We start from the raw sequence: 18776 nt of genomic DNA, 5'->3' as shown, positions 1-18776 counted from the left end.
GTGGCTCATACGATACCTTGTGGTTGGTGGCATATGTTGGGGTTCATTGCCCGCTAGGTGATCTGGATATTTTGACTTGGTGCTTTGTGACGTCCCATGATCGCTAGCATTGAACCCATCGCATTGGCTAGGGTTTACAAGAGCGCGAACAGGAAACACCGACGTGTATGCTACCTCGGCTGATATGGTGCTATCATCCGCTGAATTCGCTGTCGATGACGATAGAGCTGCCGATCTATAATGGTCAAACACCATCGACCTTTCAATACCGATGGGAGGTTAGCACGTTAAGCGGGGCCGGTAGAAATACGCTGGAAGACAAAAAAAAATAACTGACGGACGGCGACGGACCCACTAGTTCTTTGAATGCTTTCTCGGTGCCGGGAGCGGGAAAAAGTACACGGCATGTTGTGGTGGAAACACCAATTGCACTGAGGCTTTGCGACGTCACATTTTATCTTCGAACATCAGGCATCAGTAAACGGAAAGGACGGCAGGACGACATATCATCATTTCGGAGTTGCATGATCATGTCAATGATTGGGTTACCTTGCGGCTGTAGCAAGCATCACAAGCGGTGTATGCGTGCGGTTTCCGCCGATTGCGTAAGCGGTTGGCCTGGCAGGAAGGCATTGAAGACTTGAAATAACACCGGTTGTTGGTAAGCTCTGCCTAGACTGGAGGATGAAAAAGTGTAAGTTGGGTCTGGATGAAATGCTCCATATCCTAAACGGGAGTTTCTTCCGCTGAGTAAGCGTAATAGTGATGTGATAATTAGTTATCTAGTGTGGGTCGACGTGATTGATTGGATTGTATTGTAGCTTTTCGCCGCTTGGATAGCACCCCTGAAAAACACCAACACTAGCACCAAAACCCAACCTCTTCTTTGTGGCCAGATCAGTCGCATCTAAATCAGTTTTTTCAATGCTGGCTACTGTTGTCATGACTGCCTTACTGCTAGGAGCTTGGCAGGAACAGTAATGTGAACGCGAGGGACGTTGAAACTCTGCCAAAAAATTACCCCAAATGCCGCATGGGCTGGGTTCGATAATTGGTTGGTCCGTCGAGATCTAAATGTTGTCATCCGAAGGGCGCGCCGGTACCGCGTCTTCTGATCAGATGAGGTAAACTGAAGGGGCCGGAGTTAAAAGGGCGTTACGGGATTTTGTGGGACGCAAACACAAGACCATGCGATACGGACATAAGAGTTGGTGATATATAAAAAGGCTCTGTCTCGGAGCTCTAACGTTATTTATCAGCTATCATCATCCCTTCAGCCACTTGCCTACTTTATTCTTGGAGCAAGAATCTCACCCACTTCGATACTTCACGGGCGTTTACAATGCCAATTCTCGTCGGAAAAGAGGTTGGCACTATCGGCTACGGCACCATGAGTAAGCTCTCCCTTAATTCTGCCAGAATTGATACTACGGGGTCTTCCGCCTTTAATTAGCGGTGCTTTGACGCTGCCAAACATTCTTATAGAAGAGGTTGTTGAAATAGTGCTCTTGTTGCAACCAGCGGCCTGTGCCATCTCAGTGGTAGATAGTTCGCCACTTGGGATCATTTCATAGATAAGCTCATTTTTGGATGGAGCTAGGTTTGGAGCCATCTTTAGTTGGACCACTCGTGATTGATTGTCAAGTGTGCCTCCCGAGGAAAGCTGATTCGGATGAGGGGCATGGAGGTGTCACATGTATTGAATTTACAAGCTAATACATGCTTGAAATTATTATGTAACATACGTACGGGGAAATACCCATACAACTCTCGGAATAACTCCCAATATAGACTAGTGTTTCTTGGCAGTGGGGCTAAATAATCACTCAAAGAGTGCAGGCGGTTGCACCAGTTTCGGGACGTACTGTATGCATCAGAAAGGGGTCAGTGCGGTGGTCGCGCGACGCCCGGGTGATTCCCACCTGGCTCTCACCCAGCCTCTCACCCCGTCTATATCGATACACGGGACCAAACAAGCAGTCAATAAGTAGAGAGCCTGCCAGCGAATAGTTGATTAAACACTAGTGAATTAATGTCTACCAGATCCCTGTAGGGGACAACATGAGAACCCACAGTGGTGGTCCATCCGGGAGAACAAAAAGGGTCGCCAGTTCAATTCAGTTTTAATTGTTGAAGTACCCATGCGTTCGGCCACGGGAGAGCTCTTCAATTGTGGTTATTTCCATCGCAGCGAGCCATTCGTTTCTGCACCTCTTCTTTAGTCAGAATCTTCACTGCGTCCTTGGAGAAGAGATAACCAAGACCAGACCAGACAGGTGTAATAGCCACGGTGAATCTATTTTCCGTGGTCAGCTCCGATCAGGATCAGTTCAGGCCACCAAGTTGGGACTTCGACACGAGCGGGAAGGAGAGAGGGAAAGTTTAGCCGAGGGGCCACGTCAGCGGTTCAGGGGCGTGCAGGATATTCAGGTGCAGAATAGTGGTGTTCAGGGCATTCAGGTGAACGGGCTGAAGGGACTGAAGAGTAGGGCGGCAAGAGGGAGTTCCCGAACGAATCACAAAAAACGGGTGAATGCAGACATACAACAGTAAGGATTCGCTAGTGGTCACCCACCTAACTACTAACTTACCGGCGTGTGGCTTAAGTACGGCTGAGCGGACGGGAAGCCCTGTTCTCCACACCCTGTGGTCGTATGTACTAGGCTTAGTGTTGGAGAGGGTTTCATACGACCCAGTTCTACATCTAGGTCGTTATTTATTGATCATAATTCGCTACCGAACACCATTATAACATACCGGTGTATGGTGTATACGCGGCAAGTAGTGGCTTCGGTGCCACACTTGTGGGCTTAGGGCGAGAACCGCTTGAGCGTCCCGCGACCGGGGTTAGAAGGGTGAGTAGTGCATAGGTGAGATCATGGTGAGATTAACCCGAGTTGCGCGACCGCCACACTGGCCCCCCTGGGCCGGGCTATAATGTACTATCATTGGATATGTTCTTGTATTTGAATCCCTACGACGTCTCTAAATAAGTAGATATCCGTCTATTTCGCCTATATACATAATAAACGTACTAGAGACCCTAGAGATCATACGAGTCTGATATAAAAGCTATATTTAATCTACTATTCACGACTGTATAGTACGAGAATACTATATAGCGTATTTCGGGACAGGTTTCGGAAAAGAATCACTGTGTGTAAGTGGTGAAACCGATTCCGATCCTCCCTGTATGACCTTCTCACACAACATCAATAAGCGTCGCGTAACTTTCTTATAGCTATTTGAGCTAATAAGGAAGCAACATATGTCGCTTCGGTCGGCCCTTAGGCGAACGTAGGTTTCTCGGTCGCCTGGCAAGTTCAATACCGCTGAGTTGAATGGCACGATATAGGGTTCATTGTTAATGACCTGCATTTGAGGTCTAGAGAATCCGATTCGACAATACTGAGTGTATAATTCCACTAATATCCACTGGAAACCAGTGGAGAAGCAGCTACGTAAATGGAGTAATTTGCTTCGTATTGCCAGGAAGCTCATGATCGACATTGCCTTCAATTTTAGGGACGATTACGGCGGTCATTCCAGGCCTTCATCAAGAAGAGTCGAAAAGAGAGGCCGTGTGTCCACAACTAGCGGAATGTCAGCTGAGCGTGAGGCATATATCGAGGCATTGGAAGAGGATACTAGACGACCTTCAACTTGGAGGCTTGTAGTACTATGCTGAGAGATTTGCTTTGCAGTGAAACTAAATAATATAGATACTAATGATGCATCCCTAACGTACCACACTAAGGGATACCAGACTAAAAATGTCTTTCCACAGCCCTTACGTGCTAAGACAAACATCATCTGCTGCTTGTTCAAACGTCCCAGGCTCGTACAAAAACGAAACTTTCGCTCCAACTTTTAAGACTTCATCCCTATTCTCTTTAACATCCTCAAGGCTAAACGCAACGCTAGAATATTCATTAGTAAGTATTCACTTAAGATGATATGAAGTTGCCATGTTAAGCTCAAGCTTTCAGTCACTAAAGAAGCGTACTCACTGTTTGTCAAGTCCCTCTACGTCAATGAAGCCGTAAGGAGGTTGCACAGAGCCATTCCATTCCTAAGTATTAGGGGAATATAAGTAATAGGTTCCAATACAAGTTACTTTAGAACATACTGATACGGTGCCATTGATTCTCTCAGACATTCTAGTAGACAAAAATGCTGCCCTTCCTCGTTATGGCGTTATTCAAATAGGTGTAAAGAAGAGTGGGAAATCTCAATAGAAGAAGAATAGGTAGAAAAGCCTTAAGAGCATGTACATTTTATAATATATCGTTATTGAGAAATTCAAGGTATTCCCGGAGGATATGGGCAAAACCTGCCCGGATTTGCCACGTCAAAACCCGTATCTGCACATGGCTGCATACAGCGAAGGCCTAAGGTGCGGTCAACACTACTTATCACTGCCACGTCAGAGTCCATATCTAGAGATGTCTGCACGCAACAAAAGGTCTGGGGCACAATTAAGGATTCTTAATTTCTTTCTCCCTTTTGCGCTTATGAGTATGTATCTCATGGGTTTAATTATTTTCTGTATCTAACTAGTTTTAAAGAATTTATAGTGCATTAGAGTTGACCAAAATCTAGGATATGGGTGCTGATTCATGTGCCATGCTAAGCCACGCTAGTTGTCGATTGCTGATGCGAGACAGGTCTGGCCTAAAGACATCTATGGTCGGTGGGGGGGTGCTGTAGGGCGGCCTGACTGTCGGCGAAATCACCACACACTTGGTTGATCGTTCGATTGAACGCCGCATTCGGCAACCTACAGGTTATTTAGATCAAGTATTCGATTAGCGGGAGGGCTAAATCAATCCCTCAAAGTTTCGCAGCATAGAGTGTGCCGATCCCTTTCGTGCCTATCTGCGATCAGAAGCATTGATCGGCATCGCCACCTCTGTTAACACCACCAGCTTTAAGCACCACGCTAGTGGCCACGCGTCAGGTGGTATATCGATTTAAACCATGTATGGTGTATTGTGTTACGAATGCACAGATCCCAAATGAATTAAATATCTTTGTCAAAGGAGGTGAAAGGAAATTCGCTGCTACGAACTAAAAAGAGCGGTGTAGGAATAGATATTCATCCTAGTCGGTTTATCCTAATTCTGATTTTGACCACGTGCATCTGCAACTATAATATGATCTGTCATGATTGATGGTTTCTTTAACAGGTATATTGCAGTCAGGCTACTTTAATTCATCTAGTATTGACTTTAGTAGACCTCGACATTTTCCGTCCATGGGTCACAATCCATTTCCCATTTCCTATTTTTTTTAGGAAGATACTGCAAAATTACCCTTCTGGGACAGATTATGTACATGTTTTAGTCTTGGCATGATCCACTTTTGCCAAGATTCCACATATAAATCTTTGCAGGAAATGTTTTATGGGGTATATCGAGGTCTAGACTTTAGGGCCGGTAGAATTATTTCCTAAAATTTGACTAAGTTATACGAAGTGAGGGGTAAGTGGTATATCTGGTTATAAAAGGGTATTAGTTGTCTCTATTAGAATATAAAGAGCTATTCACTTCAAGTGCTCCAGATCGCGGATACTTAGAATTGCACTTCATTCATTGTTTTGACGTCCACTGAAAACCTATCCGAGAATATGACAGGAGAAAAACCGCGAAAAAAAGGCAAAGTGAAGTGGTTTAACGCTTCTAAGGGTTATGGGTTTATAACTCCAGATCCAGATGGCAATGGAATGGGTGTGGATGAGCTTTTTGCTCATCAGACGGCTATTCAAATGGTAAGATCTTGATATTTTGTGAAATAATGAGTACTAACATTTCTTGACCTACTCTTAGGATGGTTTCAGAACACTTGACGAAGGCGCACCGGTCACTTTCGTTGTGGAACAGGGACCAAAGGGCTTACAAGCTACCGATATTAGGGCTGACACCGATGCGTGTTAGGGCCCCTGCCTGCTAAGTGCCTGGGATCACCTGAGAGTATACAGCGAACCTTGGACCTCGCAGTGCGAGGATAACCAAGTGCACGCATAGGCTATGACAATTATGTATATCGCTTAAGAGTTATTAGCTAAGCGCACTATATTTATTGCTCTCGCTGGCCTTCGCATAAAGGACTAGCAATTAGTAGGCCTCGCCCTTACCCGTGGGTAGACGGGTTTACCCGACCCATACCTATTTCTTGGCGGGTTTTGGGTTTAAAGTTCAGACCTAGGGTCGGGTACGGGTTTTGATATTAGACCCGTACCTAACCCGCGGGTTACCTACGGGTTAATAAACAATATAAATATAGATAATCTCGTGGTATACATAAATTGTGTATTTCTAGGCTATATTTACGTATATTTAGCTTATAGGCGGTATACTTTTGAAGGAACTAGATTGAGTATAAATAGCTTTAATTGTATAACTAACTAATAAACTATAAACTAATTATTATAATACCGTAGGCGCTTTTTAGATCTTCTAGAGACACGCTATTAAGTCTTAGGTAGAGGAACCTCTTCCTCGTTATTATCACTATATCCTTTAATATCCGATTTAGATATAACACTCTCTCTCCTCTTTCTAAGAAAACGTTCTAAGGGACCTTACCTTACTAATTTAGCTTAAATAAGGACTATAACCTCTTACGTATTATCCTTATTATCCTCCTTATTGTTACTAATCGGCTCTATAGTATCTTTAAGTTATTTTTCCTGATTGTGTACAGTGGACAACCGTCGAGTTGTTCTGCTTCAGATTCGAAGACGTCCTTCTTATCAAGAGACTCATCGCATTGAAGAGATATTACCCGCAGTGGTATGGGGGCGCATGCGAAAAACAACCCTTGTCTGTTTTTCTTGGGTTTATATCGGTCACTGAGGGTTTTCAGGACACTGTTATTCCTCTTGCTGAGAAGGACGGGGTTATCACCGAGACCGAGAACCGTTGCTACCTCGTCGGGGAATAAGCAAACATGACGCCATGGCAGCGATGCTCGTTCAAGATCTTCTCAAACGCATTGCTCATTACATTGTGGTAGTCTACGAGACCGGCGGAGATGGATTCAAATCCCCAAAAGTTATTCACCAAACAGACGTGCTACCCGACAATTTTTGGATCAATCGCAGCCGGTCGGCGGGCACACATGCACTTCTGAATGAGACTTCCTGGAGCGTCAAACGGTCATATAAAAACATCTGCAATGATGTAGAATTCTTGCAATCCTACCGAGAACGCAACATGGTTAAGGCCTACGTCGAGATCTTGATCATAGACAGGCATCCAGGGCGCATATTTAGCCCGTACGGCCTTGTTATCGATGCTTTAATGATGCTTACCAATGACCCGACCAAAGAAGACATCATGAGAAACGCCATTCGCAATTCAATGCCCGAAGACGAACAAACACAGTGGATAGATGCCTGCTCGTTAGAAGGGGCATTCATCGAAGACAGACATGTTGGCGACATTCACTATGAAGGAACCCGACTGCAAGCATGGGACGTGCAGCAAAACCAGCCAGACCTAATCCGCGGTTCGCTAAATACCAAACCCTCATTCCGAGACCGCCGGCTGATATGCAAGATCCTCGATGGAATGGAGGCTAGCGGAGTAATTAGTCAGCTCAAAGAACCACACAAGGCCTACTCCAGACCAAGTCTCTTGGACGGCACAGACGGCCTAAAAGACCTCTACTTCCACTATGACTTCGGTCCAATTAACGAAAATGCAATTGCACTAGGGCCCCTAGGCGCTTCTCTAGCACCCGACTCACTAAGCCGCTTCGCTCACGCGTTTCAGGCGGCGCACCCAGACGCGGTTTTTGCCAAAGGAAGGGTAAGCGTTCACTACTGTGCATGGCCAATGCCTGCGGTGTTCCCTAGTGCGTGGGGTGTTCCTACCTTTTGCACCAGCGAGGGGTACCTGTATCGCTGGAATTTCCACCCATTCGACTTTCCATTGTCCCAGCGCGCGTGGCAGAGTTATGTTAATCATACGATAAACGGGAGATTTCCGTTTGCGCAGTGTGTGGGGACAACGTTAGTTGTGGCTGCTACCAGTTCGGGAGAGGCAGGGAAGAACCTTACGTTGATAATTGAGGCGACGAAACAGATGGGGTGGAGAATAACTGTTCCACATACATCGAGTTGGACAGGGGATATTGACAGTTTGGCATTGTCGACGTTATGGGCTGGGGTATCTCCGGTCGTATAGGAGTTACAGACAACCAATGCACCTGGAGTGGGACAAGGGTGGTGAGAAGGGTGAGTGCGCTTGAGAACTACCCAAGTCGTGATGTGGCAATGGACATCGGTTGCAGCAGTTTCAGGAACCAGTCTAGCACCGTTCGATGGTGAGGCTGGTCGACGCGGGAACGGGGAGGTGGAGAAGGCGGATTACTTCACGCAGAGGTCCACAACCCCTTGGGTAAACGTGGGGGCCATCTCTGCCCTTTTGCAACAGAAGGAGGCTCCTCTGTTCTTTACTATTTACGAATTAGCCATTTAGTTTTCTTTTCTTTTTCTTTTTCTTTTTCTTTTTTTTTGTTATGAGATCCCACTTGATTGACTTTGCAGAGCCGTTTGGCGGGATTTAAAGGCATCTTAGGCTACCTGTATGCGATGCACAAGATGCCAAGCGAATTTAGTCCGTCAATTATGGATACATATATGCGAATTATTTTTCGGGAAAGGAAATGTTTCATCCCACTGCTCAGCCTCGAGATTAGACCCTTATATGCTGGTATACTGGGGCCAGAAAGCAATCTTCCGCCGCCCTAGTGAATGGTGAACTTGGATAGATTAGTTGAATGTAGATCTCCGAGGGATTTTACTCAACAGAGATGGTAGTAGAGGGATATCAACGATATAGATAGACATGCTAAGTTTTCCACTTTTGAAAGATTTCTCCCAAGTCCGCTTCCAGACTCATTTGCAGACTCGTGGAAACATTGACAAACATGAAGGGCCTCATGTACGTCACCGTGATTGTCTCTGTGCAGGCTTCATATTTTGCCCACCATTCCCTCCATCGTCGTGCTACCGGTAGCCGCAACTGTAAGACATACACTATACAGGACGGAGATACTTGTGCAAGTATCGCAAGTTGAGTGGAGCCACATGGGCGCAACTGCTGTCATGGAACTCCGATATTAACAGCGAGTGCTTGTATGTAACTTTAAATCTGTCGGACCCATCATGTATTGATGATAGAATGCAGCTTACAGCATGATTCTCGGAACCCCGGTGATCTCTCTGGCAAGAATATTTGCATCAGCAATCCCTCAGGTGACTATGCTATCCCCGTCACTACTTCGACGGCCTTAACCGGTGCAACCAGCTCACAAAGCATTGTCACTACCACAGCGTATGTTTGGAAAGTGGGTGATACGGCTATCGTACTGATTATACACATCTAGTCCCGTGCCTACGTCAGTTGTCTCTGGCACGAACACCAAATGCGCCCAATACTATCAAGTTGGAACGGGGGAAAATGCGATACCGTGACAGAAAAAACCGGTCTGACTTGGTTAGCCTCAATATCATTGCTACAGGATCTTAGCCTACTTACTGACAATCATACAGCCTATTCCTGAACCCCGAGCTCAACGAGGACCGCACCAATCTCTAAAAGGATGCCTACTACTGCGTGTAGGCTGTGGGAGATATCACAACGTACTCTGGTCATGAATCAAGCACCTCAGATAATTTTGAAAAGGTATCCATGACCTCCGTTCCTTCATCCGTTCCTATGCCGGACTATACCTCTGGCTTGAAGAACAGCTCCAGCGCCGCTATTCCTCTTGCCGAGAATACCAGAACAGACTGTTACGAGTAAGTGAATATTCTCACCTGTAAAAGCACTGGCTTATCTCTGAATAGCTACTTTTGGCTGGACAACACCACCAGTAACCCGCTCGCGGATTGCTGGACACTTGCGATTACAGCTGATACATCTGAAGAGGTTTGTGTTCTTCTTTCCCCCTAATCGAGACCTTTTTCTTCTCAGGGTTAAATTGACCCATGAAGGATATCATTCTGTGGAACCGTTCGCTTGAAGAGAAATCATCCAGTAGTAGTTCGTCTATCGCTGTGATCCCGCGGGCAGCTTCAACAGCTAGCAACAGTGCAGGCGCGAGCAGAGCGTCACTTTAGACTCGTACAATACCCACACTTCGAACTAGCTCATCCTATGAATATCTCCAAGCCTACTAGTGCTAAGGCAAGCGGGTCGCAAACTCTGTCTTCGGTTGCTGCGTCGTCAACACCCGCGACATCTACAAGCAGTGAGTTCCTGAATACTAACGGGTTTCACATCTGCTAACTTCTATTTTCCAGGTGCTTAATTGGTAAGTTGTACATGTTAAAGAAGCCAGAGGCCGAATAATCCACTCTGTCGACACCGTCCATGGTGTATAAGAATCGATCCGAATCCATCAGAATTCGTAGGGGTCATCATGATCCTTGCAAATGTTCAACTTAATCAGATCGAAGATGTTCACATATGGACGTTCAAAATTCGGATCAAATGAATCCTTCTGGGTACCAACTCCAAATAGAACATTACAACGACAACTTTGTGCGAAAGGATTTTCCCCCTCGCCGTAGAGGAACTCAGATACCTCCTTCTCAATCCAAATATTTCGCCCAATCTCGTCATTGACAAGCGGCAATCCGATTGTAAGCTTGGGTCTTGAGGTGACGTCTCGTTCTTCCCATAGGACGTTCTCCCGTATACTTTGGCGAATATCTTCTAGCGCACTATACCAGCCTCCGCCGTCCTCATCAAGGAATCCCAGCATACTGAGCTCAATAGAGCGGATAGGTTTTGGCAGGGCAGCGAGAAAGGAGACGATATCATATCGTGAGACAAGAAAGCCGGAGAGTTCGAAGTGGTGTAGATTTGGCCATTTTTCTACAGGCATAATGCTCTGTAATGGGATTTGGGACGGTAATCCGTCCCCGTCGTCATCGTCATAGGGATCATTGATAAGTGTTGTATGAAGCCTGAACTCCTCTAGTTCTCTTGCTTCACCAAGTGCACGGCGCAGCCGTCCATTTAGGAGAGATGGCCAGCAATCCTCAATATCCTCCTTGTGACAGCAACCGATAAGCAAGGAAATATCTAAACGGCGAAGGCCTGGGGTTCTCAGCGCTGTAGCGAAATTATCGTATTCTTCGCAGGGCTTGGCAAAGATCATACAGTTGATCCCTGTAGGGACAAGGTTGGAAGTCATTACTAGCTCCGAAATAGAGTTAGGTTCGTTAGCGTTGGCGAGTACACGCATTACAGTGCGGAACCCGCGGTACCTTTCTCTAAGCTCGGGGTGTTCATTCCACTCATACGCAGTAGCAGGTCCTGGTATGCTTCGAATTATTGGGTTCTCGGGATATAGCCAGCCTCATGGAACAGGATAGGTGAACCCCTCTGGAAAGGCGCGGATCATAGGGGTGGCGTATAGCGGAGCGAAGAGACGGCCGTGCAGGAAACTGCTTGAGTCCAAACAAGAACGCTTCTTGGTCACTAGTACCGGCGAGAACGTCCTTCTGCTGACGTAGTAGATGCTGATAGTGTTGCCAGCACTCGATTAGCGCAGGCCGAGCGAGGACCTGTTCTCTTTGTGCGACATAGTCGGGCCTATCCACATCACGGGATTTCCGCGATATAATATAGCGGAAGTTTTCCTCGCAAGCGTCTTTAAACCATTTAGGACACCCATCCTTCTCTTTGTCTTGATGTCGCTCGATGATTTTCTCTCTAGCATAGATGCCGTAGCCTTTGGCCCACTCCCTCGCGTTGTCGGGCTCATCCTCGTCTGAGAGCAATTCATGCCCCTCGCCTAGGTCCGTTGTTCGCCGTGGGCCTGTTGGCAAGCGCGCCTCGTCCCAGATGATTTCAGTCACTCTGTGGCGGAACTTTTCGTGCGATGCAATGCTGCGAAAGACCACAATGTTGAGTGGGTTGGCGGATAAGAAAACATGATCGAGGCGGAGATACACAGCATTATTGAATTGGCTACATGCTAGACGGAAAGACTTTATGTCGGCGTTGGTTAGATATGATCCGATACAGCCCCATATCTCAAAGGGGAGTGCAGGGAGACTAGAAGTCATGATGTGAAGTAGAGTTGAACATGGAAACCATATACAAGATTGTAACGGGGACTATATACAACCACGCATGGGCACGCACAGCGACCGGTGGCGCTAAACCGTAATAGATAAAAGTCGCGCGACTGTAAGGCGGCGAAAAACTTTTCCTCATCAGGCTAGGTCAACTTTATTGGCCCAGGTGGGCGTTCGATTGGTGGCTTAAGTACGGCTGAGCGGACGGGAAGCCCTGTTCTCCACACCCAGCGGTCGTATGTTCTTATTCTAGCATGGAAGGGGACTATAACTTATAGCGCGAACAACGTGGTCCTTGGTAAGATTTGAGTGAGAACCGCTTTATCGTTGAGCAACAGGGGGAGAGAAGGATGCGCTATAGACAGGGTGAGAATCAGGGCGAGAATCACCCAAGTCGCGCGACCACTCTCAGCTGAACAATAACAGAATATCATTAGATCATACCGTTTCCCCTAAAACGTTCGGAATTTTGGCATCTGCACGTAACTTCAACTGGAAGCATCAAACAAACCGAATTTCCTCAAGGTGTCTTCAAACTCGTGGTCTACTTCATGTTGCCAAAGGATTTGAGCTTTGATGGTATCCGGATAGTAAGGTTTGAGCCCAGAAGGTTCGCTGTATAGGGTCTCACCAGCAACTACCTCGTAGAAACGACCCTTCAACAGCAGTCAGCTTCCACGGATACATCCATGCATCACTTCGATTCTCTTTTCCGTACATTCGCCAGTTTGTAATATCTACTAAGACTTCAGGTAGACAGCATCATTCCTCGCTTTTCGTTGTATGTCTCAATGCGCAGTAGTGAATTAACTAGTTTCCTACTGCAGTATTCTTCTTCTCTTACAGTACCGGAATGCTCCACGCAGCTTTCGACCACTTTTCGCGTAGGCTTTGAAATTTCATCATTTAGGCATCTCTCAAACACTTTCTCTTGTCCGCTTTCTTTTGGTGACTTTGTACCGAACTATCCATGCAAGGAGATGGCGATACCAAGCAAGCGCCCTCGCAGCAAGACCTGAAAGCTCCAGTCCGGATGATCGGGTTTCTAGGGAACCCCCCAAGAAGGCCGCATTTCCATACTTCGCAGCCACATACGCGGCCCCCGCGAGGATGTGAAATATGCAGGCCCTAGGACACAGAAGAGACATCGCTCTTCTAGCCAGCTGATGGAAGTTCGGGACGCATAGTGTAGCTGATTTTCCTGAATCCTACTATGTCCTAAATTCCGGTGATAGTATTAATGATCCTTTGATCATACAGTCATCAGAAAAATCGGCTTCACCAACACTTACATGGGTGCTTTCCAAGTGGCCACGGCAATGTGAGTGAACTAAACCTTGTAGGCCAGGATATATCTCCATTCATCATACTCCGTAACAGTATAATATTCCTTTCGAACAGAATTGAAGCTCAAGTCTTCATTACCTGCCATAAACCACCACTTGTGCTCTTTTGCCGTCTCGCCTTGTTCCCAAGTGAAAAGATCGACTGCCTTAGGAGCTCTGCCGTTGCTGCTCGAGATATAGAACTCACTGTCGTGTGAGACACCACCTTGGACACCGGCTATATCGACACAATGCGCCCAGGTTGCGGTAGAAATCCCCTTGTCGTTGGTACGCAGCTGGCGGGTTGTAGCGTCAAGTTCAAATTTCACGTAGCGAATGGGTACCGGGGTTTTATCGTCCTTGAAATTTTCTCCTTCGCGAACAAACTCGCCTACCATAAGGGTGTCGGGGGAGTCACTGCGGTCAAGAGAAATCCAGGAGAAGCGGAAGGGGGATGAATCCCCAGGGGTCCATTTGTACCAGCTATTGACTAGATGTTAGTCTTTCGACCATTAGCAAAGGGATGATGGCAAAGACACTCACCGGATTTGAGGAAGCACATATCGGTACCCATCTGCAGAGTATCCCTTCCCATCCTTTGTCTTTCCAAACCCGTCTGCAATCTCAACCTCCCAAATGTTATCGAGATCAAAGGCACGGATACCGTTCTAGGTGTCGACAACATATAGTACATTGCCATACCACATGATGCCACCAGCATGAATAGTAATGGACTTGGAGTCATCATCGGCAGTGGGGTACACAAGCATGACATGGCGATACTTATGCGTCTTGCGATCGACAAAGCTAACCTCGCACGCTTTCGCCATCGCGATACCAACTCACAATCCACGCCTCGTGCTCGTTCCAGGTTCCTTTCTCGAGCGCATCGGCAGAGCTAGTGATTCCTTGTGGGACCCACTCTTTCGTTTTGTAGTCGCCTGAGTTCCATTTCCATGCTTCTGTGGGAGACCCGGTACCAACAGGGGGCGACCCCTTGCTTAATGCGCGGTTCGCGAATTGAAGAACCGCGGTGACGCTCGCAGTCTTGCCCTTTGATTTGAAATGTTTCGCTAGCATAGGTAGATGAGCGTTGTCTGCGGCAATAGGACCATGTTTCTACCTCAGACAATCTCACGACAGCAATCTAGTCGCTTGACCCAAACAAATGCATTCAAAAAAAACCGCAATATTACATTGACACTCTCAGCTATCTCACAACGAAGATGTTCATGACCAGGCTACCGGTGACGTATTGGGTTACCGTCTAGATCGGAGACGATCCAAGTACCATCACCGAGGGTTTTGAGGTCGTAGCTGTCGCGGGAGTGCGCCTCGAAGCGGTCGAGCGGTTTACCAGTGCGGAGGTTGACCTTATAATGGTGATGCCACGATTTGTTGTCCAGCTCACCCGTAATCGTGACAACTGCAATATATGGGCTGAGAAAGCCGCCGTTCCAGTCCATAAGTGAATCATCATCTTCATAACCGAAAGCTGTGATGGGCAAGTGTAGGACCACCTCTCCACTAGGAAAGGCGCGAAAGGCGACGTCGGACCGGCAGTCGTCGATGGTCATAAAAAACCACCCGCCGGGCGCGATGTCAACCAGGACCTGGTCGTCCCACCCGTAGGAGCGTAGGTCTATGCCGCCATCGGTGAGCGCCGCGAGGAAGAGTTTCACCCCGTCCTGGCCCTCGCCCACATCTAGCATGACATGACGCCCGTCGGGATGTTGCACGAGCTCGGCTCCCTGCCCGACGCTGTCTAGCTCCGCCCGGGCGACCACCTCGCCCGTGTCGGCACGCAAAACGACCAACAGGTCGGGGCCACGACTCGTCATCGCGTCGGGCCGATATAACCACACCCAGGTCCCGTCGAGGGAGAATATACACGCAGTCCTAGGGAAGTCCTGGGTAGTATGAGGCTCGAACTCGTAGCGCCATAGCATGCCACCATCCTGGCCAATGCATATCGCCTTGTTGCAGGTCGTGAAGACTGCCCGGTTGAGGTCTGGGGCGGCCGCATGGCTCTGGACGTCTTCGTCCTCGGGCTCGATCCGGTAGGTCGCTACCGGTCCTAGTGGCTCGTCCACGGTGCTGGGTACCTGGTAGGCGTGCAGCTCCCCATTCAGGTAACGCGTGATCGCGGGCTTCATGATTGGAGGTCACGAAGGTGCGAGTTGGGCCGAGGAGACACAGGGACCCTATGGCTGTCGATTGTGACCGTTATTCAGAATGAAGACTCCTCTCCACTTGGCAGAGACTTTGGTGTATTTCAAGTATGAAGTAGGAATGTTCGGACACCTCTACTTTTCGGAATATGAGGATTGATGAACAGCTTCTTCCGATTGAGGAATAAACCCATGGAGCCTCTGCATTGAGCCTTGAAGGAAGTCCTTACAGATGGGTAGCGCGGACGATCAAAGATTGCGATCAACGTGTGAATACGAGATCCCCACGAATCAGGAGTCCGCTCGTTTCTGCCTCTCGTATGATAGAATGAGGCTCTTATGAAAATAATAGTACAACTGTACCTATCTCTGTACAACGCTTGCCTAACTTGTTTGCCCCCAATATTTCTAATGCTGCTTTTGATAGGTACTTAGCACGAATTGCCTCACTACCAAAAAAAAAAAAAAAAAGCTTTACTGCTGCACATTCAATCACAGTAAACCATAACTAAGCTATAATTTATTCAATTGAGGTGATTCAATTGAATCAGAATTATCGCAACTTAAAGACCAACAATGCTCTGTGGAGGCAGACGATCACTCAAATATGCCGAAGAGCGAGAGAAGTAGTGAAATAGAGAGACGAAAGCAAGCCGAAGAGCGAGAGAAGCAGCAAATGGAGCGTAATAGACAAACGACATTTGTAGAACTCCTGCGCTTCTACTATAGCTTACTTTCCTGACTATTGAGAGTCGAAACACCCGTCTCGCTCGACCATAGGAAGTATACCTCCTTCCACCGGAAAATACTATCCCACACGACTAGCACTATGGATCGATTGTTTAGCTCGACAGTAGGAAATATATAGCTCTGTGTGCAACTACCTCTAGCTATCCGAGAAAGCTCGAGTACGGTTGTTTACTCCCTTAGTTACGCTTAAGGAGGATGCTAGGCGATTCGGTCTCGGCCTAATTAGTAGTGAGCAAGGCCTCGAGAACTAGGAGCGGATCGCCGTGGAATATCACATCCGTGATCTTATTGTAGAGCTATACAAAATTGACGCTGCCCGAGACGAGATCGCACTTAGGAATAGAATCTAGTTTGACAATCACACTAAGTCATTTAATCCATGCGGCGGTCGCGAAGCAAATGTAAACAATAAATTACTGCTTTCCTAGAATCTGTTATATAAAGGGTGCTTGACAGCTACGTAGTAACGCACAGTCTATTAAGAAGATAAGACGAATCTTTTTTTCAATCTTCTTTTCGGCCTCCTAATCCCCGTATGTCTGATAGAATGGCTTGGCGCCGGGTTGAAACTTGCGAAGACGTGACGGGAGAGAGGGAAGTCATCGCTAAGAATCTCTGATTGAATCTCCTTTGTAAGGGCTGCGTAGAGGAAATCGGTGCAGTTCATTTCATGGTGCTCCCAAGTCCAGTCCCGACCCTGGTTCAGAATGACTGTCCACTCGTCGGGATGCTGCCCTGGGAGGCACCGCCAGAACAGATACTCGCCGTTATCCGTCGTCGCCCAGGGGATGACAAAGCTCCCTTCGATCTGCAGCTCCGGAGGCTTCGCCTCGACCTCCCATATCGTTGCGTTAGCTTCAGTCCGTTCGTCGGTCAAGTCCAGCAGGTCGTAGTGCTCATTACGGCAGTTCGGCTCAAGAATGTACATATATTTTTCGATGTAGCCACCGCCCATCCGGTCGATCAATTCTTTGTCGTCGTTCGGAAGGGCGATTTCCATTTCGGCTTCTATGACCTCCTAGGCCGTTTTGGTCGTGGGTTCTGGAGCGTTGAACGCCTCGATGATGCGCGTCACGGTGCTGCTCATGTTGGCTAGTCCCTTTCCGTGATGCATCAGGCTTTGGCCTTGTTGAGTGTGAACATGCTACCTTTGCCGTGAGTTACGTCCTTTTTGATTGCCAGCGCAAGCGTCAAAATTTCACGTCACGTGAACCATGCCTACAGTACGCTTTTTGAGTGGCCAAACCCATCCTCGGTAAAACGGGGAATTGTCGACCCCCACAACCCCCACTCCGACCTCATCAGTCATTCCCCTCACTTGTCTCTCAGTTCCAGCTTCTCAAGGGTTCCTCTTCGTCTCCTCGATTATGGCGATGCATTCAGAGACATGGGTGGTAGTAGGCGCCTCCAGAGGCATCGGCTTAGAATTCACGAAGCAGCTTCTGGAAGGCGGACAGAAAGTTATAGCAGGAGTACGGAATCCGCCGGCAGCACGAGAACTTTTGGAGCTGTGTCGGTCGAGTCCAGATCGCTGTGTGGTTGAGCAGTGCGATGTCACAAGCGAAGAAAGCATTAACGCAAGTTATGTCATAGCACCTATGTCTAGACAATAATTATCTAACGTCTGGTGTAGCACTTTGCCAGCAAGGTTCAAGCAGCCAGCAAAAATGGGATGAGTCCGAAAAACATTATTCTCAATGCTGGTGTGCTCAAGTATCCGAACCGAGCAACGGAAATGTATTTGTTATCTTCGTATCACCCTTCACAAGAATTAACACTAAAGTCTATAACGCAGATCGTATGCAGATTTTGCTCTTCACTTGCACACCAACACAATCGGGCCCGTGATTTGTGCTCGGAAATTGATTGATCTAGACCTCGAAAGTCCACCTACCAAGGTTGTGTTCATTTCGTCCGATTCTGGGTCTGCTACGGTCTTCCGAGCCTATGAAGATGGCTTTGCAGCATACGCGGCGAGCAAAGCGGCCCTCAATCAGATTATCAGACATATGGCAGCCGAGCTGGCGCGATGCGAGGGAAAGCGGAACAAGATATGCATTCTTGCTATGCATCCTGGTGAAGTCCAGACGTAGGTCGCGATTCCTACATATATGAGTGGTGCTGATAAAGATACAGTGATATGGCTAATGTCGAACTTGATTGGGAGGTAGAAGGGATGATCCAGGCAGATGAAAGTGTGAGGGACATGCTCAAAGTCATTGGGGAGAAAAACGAGAATGACAGTGGCACATTCTGGTGCTGGAATGGCAAGGTAAGTGTCTCGCTCCGGCTTCTTTAGCATAATACTTGATCTAATGATATTCAGTCCCACCCGTGGTAACTTATTTGAGAAGAAGAATACGGACGAGGCCCTCAAATTATGCTTCTTGCAAACCCGCCTCTTTTCACATGCTATCCTCATCCTCT

The 18776-nt window shown here is 47.5% G+C and overlaps 7 protein-coding genes across 7 annotated transcripts; 3 read left to right on the top strand and 4 right to left on the bottom strand.

Moving 5' to 3' along the window:
* Window positions 1-2166: 2166 nt before the first annotated feature.
* PENARI_c003G09669 (uncharacterized protein) lies at window positions 2167-4159 on the bottom strand (the record flags this gene model as incomplete). Its single annotated transcript, XM_022628677.1, has 4 exons — window positions 2167-2296; window positions 3795-3920; window positions 4011-4072; window positions 4130-4159. The coding sequence occupies 4 exons, from the start codon at window positions 4157-4159 to the stop codon at window positions 2167-2169; spliced, it is 348 nt and encodes a 115-aa protein (XP_022491339.1).
* Window positions 4160-6959: 2800 nt separating this feature from the next.
* Window positions 6960-9608, top strand: PENARI_c003G05650 (uncharacterized protein; the record flags this gene model as incomplete). The annotated part of the gene is made up of 5 exons (XM_022628389.1): window positions 6960-7814; window positions 8881-9034; window positions 9266-9344; window positions 9397-9408; window positions 9563-9608. The coding sequence occupies 5 exons, from the start codon at window positions 6960-6962 to the stop codon at window positions 9606-9608; spliced, it is 1146 nt and encodes a 381-aa protein (XP_022491316.1).
* Window positions 9609-9701: 93 nt separating this feature from the next.
* PENARI_c003G09797 (uncharacterized protein) lies at window positions 9702-10323 on the top strand (the record flags this gene model as incomplete). The annotated part of the gene is made up of 4 exons (XM_022628687.1): window positions 9702-9811; window positions 9860-9941; window positions 10110-10263; window positions 10316-10323. 4 exons carry the CDS (start codon window positions 9702-9704, stop codon window positions 10321-10323), a joined length of 354 nt encoding a protein of 117 aa, XP_022491430.1.
* A 90-nt stretch (window positions 10324-10413) lies between these two features.
* Window positions 10414-12091, bottom strand: PENARI_c003G05682 (uncharacterized protein; the record flags this gene model as incomplete). Its single annotated transcript, XM_022628391.1, has 2 exons — window positions 10414-11344; window positions 11484-12091. The coding sequence occupies 2 exons, from the start codon at window positions 12089-12091 to the stop codon at window positions 10414-10416; spliced, it is 1539 nt and encodes a 512-aa protein (XP_022491938.1).
* A 1342-nt stretch (window positions 12092-13433) lies between these two features.
* PENARI_c003G04822 (uncharacterized protein) lies at window positions 13434-15584 on the bottom strand (the record flags this gene model as incomplete). The annotated part of the gene is made up of 4 exons (XM_022628334.1): window positions 13434-13911; window positions 13972-14096; window positions 14275-14501; window positions 14693-15584. 4 exons carry the CDS (start codon window positions 15582-15584, stop codon window positions 13434-13436), a joined length of 1722 nt encoding a protein of 573 aa, XP_022491684.1.
* Window positions 15585-16525: 941 nt separating this feature from the next.
* On the bottom strand, window positions 16526-17436 carry PENARI_c003G01562 (uncharacterized protein; the record flags this gene model as incomplete). The annotated part of the gene is made up of 3 exons (XM_022628107.1): window positions 16526-16567; window positions 16930-17367; window positions 17425-17436. 3 exons carry the CDS (start codon window positions 17434-17436, stop codon window positions 16526-16528), a joined length of 492 nt encoding a protein of 163 aa, XP_022491744.1.
* Window positions 17437-17716: 280 nt separating this feature from the next.
* PENARI_c003G07296 (uncharacterized protein) lies at window positions 17717-18690 on the top strand (the record flags this gene model as incomplete). The annotated part of the gene is made up of 5 exons (XM_022628512.1): window positions 17717-17821; window positions 17983-18086; window positions 18145-18438; window positions 18486-18621; window positions 18676-18690. 5 exons carry the CDS (start codon window positions 17717-17719, stop codon window positions 18688-18690), a joined length of 654 nt encoding a protein of 217 aa, XP_022491829.1.
* Between the last annotated feature and the right edge of the window lie 86 nt (window positions 18691-18776).

The sequence above is a fragment of the Penicillium arizonense genome, assembly GCF_001773325.1.
Source record: "Penicillium arizonense strain CBS 141311 chromosome Unknown PENARI_contig003, whole genome shotgun sequence".
NCBI lineage: Eukaryota > Fungi > Ascomycota > Eurotiomycetes > Eurotiales > Aspergillaceae > Penicillium > Penicillium arizonense.
Note: the sequence above shows the minus strand (reverse complement) of the source record. Positions and strands in the feature narration are given on the sequence as shown.